At 40.9% G+C, this 11139-nt stretch overlaps 1 protein-coding gene across 1 annotated transcript in view; it reads left to right on the top strand.

The window, feature by feature from the left end:
- The first annotated feature begins 2976 nt into the window (after positions 1 to 2976).
- Positions 2977 to 11139, top strand: part of KSR2 (kinase suppressor of ras 2) — a 156440-nt gene continuing 148277 nt past the window's right edge. The window contains exon 1 of the mRNA XM_053473343.1: positions 2977 to 3805. Coding sequence (XP_053329318.1) covers positions 3629 to 3805 — 177 coding nt within the window. The 5' untranslated portion in view covers positions 2977 to 3628. The remainder of the gene's footprint in view (positions 3806 to 11139) is intronic.

Genomic DNA, 11139 nt, shown 5'->3' with positions numbered 1-11139 from the left:
TGCCAGTCAGGGGGGCCCAAGGGGTGCCGAGCGGTTGCTGAAGACGACCACTCGGCAACTCTCGGGCCCCCCTGACTGACAGAAATCCAGGACTCCTCTGCTGGCGGCGGCCGCCGCCTGCCTCAGCGCTTCAACTCCTGTGTTGGAAGCGTGAGGCGTTTGTCTCGGGTGCCGGCGCTTCACGCTGGGCGCCGGCATATGACGTCAGACGCTGGCGCTCAGCAGTGAAGCGCCGGCACCCGAGACAAACCCCTTCATGCCCACGCCCTCCACACAGTCACGGCTTGGCAAGTAGTCCTGACCATGACAGAGGGGAGATCCTGAGAAGGGGGGTTAGGGAGTGTGTGTCTGAGTGTGTTTGTGTGTGTCTCTGAGTCTGTTTGTGTCTGTGTCTAAGTGTGTGTCTTAGTGTGTGTCTTAGTGTGTGTGTGTCAGTGTGTGTGTGTCTTACTGTGTGTGTCTTACTGTGTGTGTCTTAGTGTGTGTGTCTTAGTGTGTGTGTCTTACTGTGTGTGTCTTACTGTGTATGTCTTAGTGTGTGTGTCTGTGTGAGTGTGTCTTACTGTGTGTGTGTTACTGTGTGTGTCTTACTGTGTGTGTCTGAGTGTGTGTGTCTTAGCGTGTGTGTCTGAGTGTGAGTGTGTCTTACTGTGTGTGTCTTACTATGTGTGTGTGTGTGTGTGTGTGGTTTCCCAGATAGCAGTGATTCTGATGAAGTTTTTTTTGTTCAGTTTTTTTGTTCAAAGAGGTGCTTTTTCTTTCATATTTGCCTTATAAGTGGTATAAATGTTATAATAAATGTTATAATGTAATACATATTATTCCAACATTAAGTTCATAGCTTCCAAGTTAAAATTATTTTTTCTTACTCAAATTTCCTTGTTAAAATGGGGGTGCGTGTTATACACCAGTGCGTGTTATACGCCGATAAATACGGTATTTCCCTGCAGAAGAAGAACCTCTTCACAACATATAGCCATATCAAGAACACTCTCCAGGAGGTAATTGTATCGTTCTCAAAATCTACAATCAAGAGAAGACTTCATGGGTAGCTTCAACAATAGGAAGGCCAGATTAGAATAAAAATGCTTGCCCAGTTCTGGAGCAATATTTTTTGACACTTGAAACACTTTGACACTTTGAAACTAAGTTGAACCTATACCAGAATGACCCAAAGAGAAAAGTATGGAGAAGATAAGGAATGGCTCCTGATCTAAAGCATACCACATCAGCTGTGAAACATGGCAGAGGCAGTGTTATAGCATGGGCATGCATGGCAGCCAGTGGGTCACTAGTGTTTATTCATGATATGTCTGCTGACAGATGCAGCACAATGAATTCTGAAGTATATAGGGCTATACAATCAGCCCTGATTCAGCCATATTCTGCAGTACAGATGGACAATCTCCCAAAACATACTGTGAAAGCAGAAAAGATCCCATGCTCCCATGACAGGATGAAGGATGAGAAAGGTAAGAGATGGGGAGAAAGATGTGTAAAGGCAGTGTATATATGTGTGCGTATTTGTGTATAGACAGGTATGTGTAAGAGCAGTATAGGTATTTGTAAGCTGGTGTATGTGCAGTGTCAGGGCAGTGTATGTGTATATGTGTGTGTAAGGGCAGTGCATGTGTATATGTTTCTTTTTGGGCAGATGTGTCTGTGGGCAGTCATGTGTCAGGGCAGTGTGTGCGTATATGTGTATTTATGGCCAGATGTGTGTAAAGGCAGTGCGTAAGGGTCCTCTGAGGGAAGCTAACATTAGATTTTTTTTTAAATTAAAAATAAAATCTCTGCTGCTATAGACTACTCTTCCAGTGATGCTCAGCCAGCATCTGCAGCTTTATCTACTGTTAACTGCACTTCCCATGATGCTCAGCCAGCATCACGGAAGTAGCAAGTCTGGCTGAGTCTCATGGGAATTAAATTCAATGTGCTGGTTATTTGTAATATGCATGACTGCTGACACAAATGAAGCGTGTTTTAAGCGGTGATGCAAGTGCGATATTGTGAAGTGCAATAGCTTGCATTGGTGAATTGCACAAGAGAGATTGAAAAGAAAAAGGTGTCCCTCTTTCACATTTTGAAATGTTGGGATGCATAACTTTATGTTCATATGGGGGACATGCACACCCATTGTATTAGTCAGTAATAATATTCACCTGTTTTTACTTCCAATTAATAGAAGCCCTAGGTTTAATGAGAGCATATCCAGTATATTTCAGAGCATGGAGGTAGGTATTTGTAAATCCATATGTAACAAGGACAACACCTGAGACTGCAATTAATATGCCATATAAAGCCAAGTGCCCTTTTTACCTCTAAAACAATCAATAACACAATAAAAAATATTCTGTCAATACACAAGTATAATCCAAATTCAAAGATAAGTAATTTGCCAGGTCCTGTCTTAAACAACTTTCGCCAAGGCAACCGTAACCATTTACACATACATACATAAAATGGTACGGCTAATAAAAAGAGTCAGCCTAGTATGAGAAACAGCCGGACAAGTCTATGTTGCCTAGAGAAACTTTTAGTAGCCAGCTTCAATTTTTTCAGTTAGGGAGTGATGCATCCAAGATCAATGTATGAAGTAGAAGTACTGTTAGAGTGGTGACGATATCAATGAACAAAAATGAACTTACTGATGACAGACTCTAGAATACATTAATATACAGAAATACACCTTATTAGGTATGCAATAAAGACATACATCAGTCATGAAACAAACACTGACTCCACCACAAGCCTTTCATAGGAGGCTTCATGATAGAGAGCTGCCCACTAGGGCCCTAACTGGGAGTTATCAGCCCTGCCGCCCCCTCTCCTCCCATGCACAGCTCTCTACGGTCCTCCAGGCAGGTGCGCGCTCCAGCTCTCACCTCCTCCCCCTGCAGCCCCGCCCCCTCCTCTCAGCAGCTTCCAGGGCCGCGCTTGATTGACACTCAAGATGTCGGTACAGAGAGAGGCAGGAGGGGATGCAGCTTCGGCATTACAGGCATCGGCAGCAGCAGCGGGCACCGGCTACAACACATCCGCTCACCAAGCACCGGCAGCAATCCGCGCATCTTACTGAGCGTCAACACGCGCACAATTAATAAGCCCTTAATAAATACATTAAAGAAGCGAGCACCTTGTCAAGTGCAACTGGAAGCACCGAGATGCTGCGCGGCTCGTTCTGAGGAGATGGACACCTACTGACATTCTTATTTGTTCCTGTTTGGAGTCTTTGCAGACACAGCCTGTGCGTGCACATTATCCATATATTTATTTATTTCGTGCTGGCAGCATCAGCACCGCTGCCTGGTGCTCGTGTGATACAGCATCTCGGCGGGAGGCACCGGGGAGCCCTTTAATGGAGGCAGCCTGAAGAGTGAGCCAGTGCACAGGGTGTCGATTTAATGCAGCCTCATTGTACACGGGGTGCCCCCATCCACGCACCTGTGATGAAGATTGAGGTGGTGGGCAAACGTTAAAGGGGGCGGCTGGGGTGTAATAGAGCTAGAGTTGTGGGGTGGGGGGTTATTTTTTTCCTCCCCTCTGTTATCTTTTTTTGTGGGGAGGGGGGTGAGAGAAGAAAAGGGGGTGACTGCAGAGAAAAAAAAACGGGGGAGGGGGGAAAGAAATGGATGAAGATAATGTGTCCAGCGGTGATAAGCAGCCCCTGAGTGCGCAGAAAGCCCTGCAGCAGTGCGAAATGGTCCAGAACATGATAGACATCAGCATCTCTAACCTGGAGGGTCTCAGGACCAAATGTGCGACCTCCAACGACTTGACACAGAAGGAGATCAGGACACTAGAGGTAGGAGATTAGCTGGGGGCATCCACGGGTTATGGCTGTTGGGTGACTTAATAATATCACTGTCCTTTTTGTTAGCATTAACCCTTCGGGGTGCTCGAATGAGCAGCAGTCTTTTCTGAGTGGCCCCTCAACCTTCCCTCAGTGCTCCAACCTGAGTCCCCGAGCACTGCTCCCAGGTCCTGTGTTTGTGTCCCATCCCCATCCTGGCAGTGGGTTTGTTTATATTTGGTGTGCAGTGCCATAAATTAAGCAGCTGCAGTGAGATGGAGTGAGCCTGCGCATTCTGCAGGTGGTCGCAAAGGTGCTTCTCTGTAACAGACTGTGCAGTGCACCCCCCATCCTCCTTCATCTTCATCAGCCCACTCCTTCCATAGATCCATGGTTGGCTCGTTGCATATAGATACTCTTTTGTTTTTTTTATGCTTTCTTTAAAGAGAGCTTGATTATTTTGCATTTATTATTTGTCTGTGGGGCCAATCATTCAAGAGTAAATGGGGAGGGGAGGGGGGGTTGCAGCAAACGCATCATAGAGAAGGGAGAGCAGCGTAGGGGAACCTGAACAGATTGGTTTCCTTAAATACTTAGCACTTATAGTGCCAGGAATGTCTTCTGCACACCCCAACAGATAGTAGCAGGGAGATGAAATAACTAGGCCCTTCATTCTACAATGTTCCTAGCTGTCACTATTGCACTCCCAAGATTCTTAATGCAGGTTGTTCATTTAGACAGTGGAAAAATACCCGTGGAAACAGCTATGTTCATTTTTATCATCATTAGTTCAAATAGGACATTAAAAAAGTACATTAAAAATTCCTCTCTGGAGATGGGAGTTATGGGGTATGGTTTAGGCTTTCTAAATTCTTCTATGCCGATGTTGTACTTATGGTAAGGAAAATTGTGAAATAATTTAGGTATTCCGAGAGTTGGAGTCATGATTTGTTTTTTTATTTAGTCATGATTTAGTTTTGTTGCTGTAATTGTAATAATCCAGGTAAAAAATATGTATCAGTCCCCAAAAATATCTCCAAATTAATCACCCTGCTTAGACTCCCCAATACTTGTCTAATAGGGGAGGTTGAGCCTTGTATTCAAAAAAGGAAACCCAACTCGATTTCATATAGTCCTATCATCAGGTGGCATTAAATAGGTCTCTGGTGACTCAAAATACATAGACTTTGTTAAGAGAACATTACAGGCGAATTAATGAAGCTGTTCCCTGCACACAGAACGAAAGATGAAGTCTACAGTTGACCTAATGTTACATCAAAGCTTATTTTGATTAGCTGCTGGAATCCAAGCACCTGACAAAGCTGACCATTGTGGCAGAGAATGGGGTCAGTGTAGGTATCTCTCTTTAGCTTACAGTCCCACTCTTCAGTATTTCTGACCTTGACCTTTCAATTAGTAGTCACATGTAAATGGCAAGTCAGGCAGGAACTTAACAATGCAGATGGCTTATTATTAGTGTTTGGTGTGCTTATTCAAAAGAAACATTATGAGTTCCTTACAACCTTCGATGGGCGATCATAATCTAGGTTTCATAGGAAAAATACAAAACCTTTAACATTATCGATGATCCATCAGAAGTGTTTAATAAATAATAATTAGTAACCACCACCTTGTCCATTGAGTTCTTTATTTTATCTCCAAGAGACCATAAACATTAAAAGAACTCAGCAACTGAAATCAAGTTGCTTTTCCGAAATTAAACTATGCCCTGGAGAGATTGACTTTCTCCTATGCCATACAGAGTCATACTTTAGTATATCTGTTTGTGACAGGGACACCTTTAAGTCAGCCAGCTTGGGATCTTCAGGTACTAGGGAGGTCTCAGTTCAGGTCCTAGTTGAATAGTTGACCAGTGAAAACTTTTCAGCCATCTCTCTCCCCTTTTCAAAGAATATTTGATTGTGATTCCTTGTGTGGCAAGATAAATGTCATTGATAAATTTGTAATTTCCCCATACCAGTATCTTTTTGCGTCCACCTTGTTTTGTAGCTGGGAGAGCCAGTGTTTTGGAGATAAATATATGGGTATTTTAAATCGTGCACAGTTCAGTTCATAAGTCTTGAGGGGAGGCCACAAGCAGACCACTGAATGTAAAATAGTTACATCTATCTTTAGATCTGTACCTAAAACATGAAGTCACTGTCAAGTTTATTTTTAAAATAAAAATGAAATAGTAATTACAAAAGTAAGTGCAACGTCAATGTCACACATCTGTATCTTTGCTTCCTATTATTCCTACCGTTGGTTTAAGTGGTAAACAGCATTCACATGACATAACAAAAAAAAAAAGATTTTGTATTTCCAATTGAATAATTTTGATCAGTTTGTAAGTCCTGTTGTAAGACTATAATTTTGCTTTCCCAAACTATTAGGGAAGAACTATTTATTTTATTTATATGACTTGTAGTGATGATGGGACTTGTTTAGAGACTCGAGTGTAAGTATGGGGGAAAATACAAACAAACATATGGCACAGTACTGTTTTTTTATGTAAAAAATTTAATAATTTATTCAAATAAAATGGCACTGAGACGAAGCTCAAGTGCAGCAGAGCAAATAAACTGCCTCTGGGCATGCTAGAAACTCCAACAGCCATAGCCTCTCATTTATGGTATACAGGAACGCATAGAATAGCCTTCTGGAGGAACCTGAAAATAAAGTGCCGTAAAATTAGAGTCTCCACTACCTACGCGTTTCATCATGCACAGCTGACTTCATCAAGATTCCGAGTATAAGAGTGCCATGTAACATATACCCAGCCCTTATAGTTCAATCCCCATCAAGTCTAATTAATACATTTCAGCAATTGCCAAGTAATTCAACACATACAATATGATCTGTAATGATCAGGTCCTTAGGTCATAATTTTCACTCTGTGGTGATAGAACCTGTATAGTCCCTATATCCTGCATGATATTGCAAGCTTATATCATGTTTGTATTATCTCAATGAGAAACTGGGGCTCCAGAGAAGAACAGATACAATTTTAATGGAAAATCTTGCTCCAACGTGTGAGAAATGATTCTGTGGTATAACGTAGTGTTGTTTTTAGTAAGCATTTCATAGTTACACAGTGATAGTTCTCCTCAGCATCACAAATCTGTCCATAATTCTGAAAGTTGAAAAGTTTAATTGAAATCATCTACTGATCATTACACATTAAACATAAAGACATTTGTTCTCTTCTACCTACTGCTATGGTAATACCATATTACATAGTAATTTAATATTCCTTATCACTATGGAGATATTAGAAATTCTAATTGCAAAGGGGCATTTGGTGATGACATTAAGGCAATGGGGGTGTGTTAATTAAGTTTGGAGAGCTCTATAGGTTGTGACTTACAGCTAATAATGTATTTCATGATTCTTATTTTTTTTGTCTATTTAACACATTTGAAAAGCCCTGAAAATGCACAGACTTAAGGTCCCCTCTATTAGTCATCAGTGTTTCTAATGTCCTTTGTGTTGCCTTTTTCCTTCTTCCCGTGTCCAGGGCTCTTCAGAGTCTCCTGATATAATTCCTGTATACTAGAATCTGCGCCTCCTTTGCCTTTTGACTAATATTTCACTTTTGACATTTACTTTTGCATAGATTTTAGGTCTTTCTTGGTTTCGACATTAAGACCATTGTTCAGTGTGGTTCTAGATCTGCCATTAATCTTTTCTAGGGTTTGAACCAGTAATATAGTCGCCCAATGTAGATAGAGTCTGTACTCAAAATAAGTTTGAATTCTGAACTAGGTGAACAGCTTATAGTGCTTCAGTATATATCTGTATATATAGTGTTGCTGTATGGGAAAAAATATCCCTCTACAAACTGCTAGTCATTATCTTAAGTAGGTTTTCCAGAAAGGTTGTTAAAACTTGGTTTTGGATAGCCTGATTATTGTGGGGAATTTACAAAGTATCAATGTTTACAGATTTCAAAAAAGCGATTTTTACATATTAGACAACAATGTGACATTCATTGGGGACTTTACGTCCTACTCTTAGATTTGCATGCTTGCTCTTCTAGTAGAAGCTGATGGGTAAGGGAGAGAATATTAGAATAGAAAATGCTTGTTTTGCCACCAGCTGCTATTGAACGCTGCCATTATTTCCAAAGCAGATACTTAACAATAAAAAGTTAATCTTTAAGTCCATGCAGAAGCTGCTCCTTGTTGCAAAGGGCTTCAATTTCCATCAAACTCAGCTACATTGAAAGCAAAGGCATTAAACTCAGCCGAACTCTACAGTGTTTATATTCATCGAAGCAGATAATAAACCCATGTGCTTAAGGTATTGGGAAGTAGGTGTCATAGTACCTTGGTAAGTTAGCTAATGTAGCTTATAGTAAATATTAAATAATCACAAAAGGTAGCTTTCTCTAAAACTGGCATGGATATTATAATTTTGCTTAAAGGGACACTTCAGGCATCATACGTGCTTTAATGAGTGGTCCTTCTAGAATCCCTCCCTGTGCTCTTGCTTCATTCCTGCCCCAGCTCCTAAGCTTGCAGGAGATGTGTTGGGCGTATTTTTATGTTGCTTCAACTAGTTAACAGTGGTGCTAAAAACACGACTACAGAGGGGGGCTGTACACCTCAGCTCTGGAGCTGTAGTCCTTCCTAAAGGTAAGTGATTGATTGTATTATTATCATTACTTTCAATTTAAAGAATGCATAGTAACTATGATGTCAAACTACATTAAAAAAGTCCTTTGTATCAAGTTTTCCAGATGCAGAAATGGCTGGGGATAACACAACTTGTAATTTTTAAGCTTACATTGGATAGACATAAGGCTGTCCTTAACATTAGACATGACAAAGGACCAAGTAAGGTTTCAGTTCCTACAGCACCAGTTCAAAAGAAAGATGTGATTAATTTGGTAAGCGTGCAAAGAAAAGCTGTGAATTTAATTAAGGGAATCGAGGATTGTAGCTATAAGGAACTTGTAGCTAAACTGGATTTATTTACTCTAGAGTAGAGGTTACTTAAGGGTGACCTTATCACATCTACAAATACATTTAAGATCCATATGGGGCCCTTGCTAGGAAAACCTTCACTCCTAGGATAGAGCAGGCAACAAGAGGCCAGTGATTAAGATTAGAGGATCCACAGTTCCTTCTTAAAGACAGTGAGGGACATAAAGCCCTGGAATGGGCTACCTATGGAGGTGATTACAAGTACAATGGGGGGTTTTAAGAATAAAGTTGAAATTGGCATGCACTTTTTTGCCTTCACCTTGAGAGTAACTCAGGTATTTTGGAAAGCCAGAACTGGATGAACGTGTAATTTTCCAACCTTACCAACTATATAAGGTATAAAGGTGGGGAGATTAAATCCTATCATATCTGCTGCTATTTTCTGTGTTTCTCTAAACTAAGATAGTTTACTCTTACATGTACTAAATTAGTCATATAGACCTCAAATATATTTGTCTTCAGTGGGCAGAAAATCCCCTATTAAAGTGGATAAGTCCTTCATTTAGGCACATAATCATGTAGAGGTCAAAATAAGCATCATTATATGATGTAAACACTATGGGAGCAACAATCTTAACTTCCTGTTTACAGTATTTGCATTATTAATCCTCCACATCAAGGTATCTTGTATTTTCACTCTTGAGTCAAGACAATCTTGTAAGGATGGGATGGAAGAATGGTTGATATCATTGGCATAGAAAAATAATTGATACTTCAGTCTTCTTTCCAAAACAGTTACCGCACTTGCTCGATTATAAGACGACCCCCCCAAATCTGAATATTAATTTAGGAAAAAAAGAAAAAGCCTGAATATAAGACGACCCTATAGGAAAAAAGTTTTACCAGTAAATGTTAATTCATGTAAACAATTTTTTTTTAATAAAAGCTATGATTGAGAAAAATATTTTGGTTTTATTTCCTTCTATTTTCTAACCTGCCCCCCCAGTTATGCACATCTGCCCCAGAAATGCCTTATACCCCCTATATGCCACTGTGCCCCATGATATGCCTTTTAACCCTCTAAATGCCACTGTGCGCCATGATATGCCTTTTAACCCTATATGCCACTGTGCCCCATGATATGCCTTTTGACCCCCTATGTGCCACTCTGCCTCCAGAAATGCATTATACCCCTATATGCCACTCTGGCATTTAGGGGGTTAAAAGGCATATTATGGGGCAGAGTGGCATATAGGGAGGTTTAAGGCATTTCAGGAGGCAGAGTGGCGTATAGAGGGTTAAAAGGCATTTCTGGAGGCAGAGTGGCATTAAGGGGGCAGCCAGAAGGAGGCGTGGCTAGCAGCGGGCGTTGTCTGCGTCCATCGCGCAGACCTTCCCCGACTGTCAGAGAGAATTCCCCGCACCGGTGCGGGGAACTCTGATCTCTGACAGCCGGGGAAGTGAGGGTGAGTGACAATGAATTTAATTTCCAAATGTAGAATGCCAAAAATAAAACAAAAATAGGACAAAAACTAAATTAAAAATGCGTCCGAATCGGTTTTATGCAATAAGGAAAATTTCAGCGTTGACCTTAACATTTGTAAAAGGTGGTATTTGTTTTTAACACACTCTGCTCATTCTACCTTGGACTCCAACTCTCATAATGTTGTCTTAGTATAATGGGAGGTGTTATCTGGGGCCCCAGAGACAAGAATTTGCTGTATTAGTTACTAGTGGCAGTCCTCTGAGAAAATGGCAAACAGTTGGTGTCTTTACTTCCAATTCTTTCAATGTGCTGATGAAGTAACTATGAACCTGTAATTATGACTTGAGTAGAAGGAATACCTTATGGGGTCCCTAGGCACAATTTGTAAAGTACACTGGGAAAACAAATGCCCCTACTGAGGTATTATATGCACAATTAAAATACCTTACATCATGTCTACGCCACCCCCTGTAAGTTTGGTTATTAACTCTTATCTTGCAAGTTAACCTCCTCGTGTTCTGATAAATGGATCCTAGCAGGTTGTTTTGCAGCCTCTTGATGCTGCTTTGTATGTGCATCCTTCCTCACTTTGCATAACTGCAAAATCTTTTGTTGGGATACTCATGTTAGCTTTAGTTTAAAATGTGTCTAAAATATTAAAGCAACTTTGGCTTCATTTGATAAAGCTTAAGTTATTTTAGTGGCCCCTTTGATTTGTAGAAAGTGGTCATATTTTAAAGCTAGAAGCTGCCCTATCTGGGATACCGGCAGCTGTCTGTTATTTAGATGGCTACAGACATTGATCTGGATGGCTAAACTTTCACTCCAGGTTGAATGAGAACATCTTAATTAGATCCCTTCTACCTGTCTGGACCTAGATGATTGACGGGTGCACAGTGACAGCATAAAGGAGAGCGTCCAGCTGACTAGCT

This window comes from Spea bombifrons, chromosome 1, assembly GCF_027358695.1.
Source record: "Spea bombifrons isolate aSpeBom1 chromosome 1, aSpeBom1.2.pri, whole genome shotgun sequence".
In the NCBI taxonomy this organism is placed as follows: domain Eukaryota; kingdom Metazoa; phylum Chordata; class Amphibia; order Anura; family Pelobatidae; genus Spea; species Spea bombifrons.
Note: the sequence above shows the minus strand (reverse complement) of the source record. Positions and strands in the feature narration are given on the sequence as shown.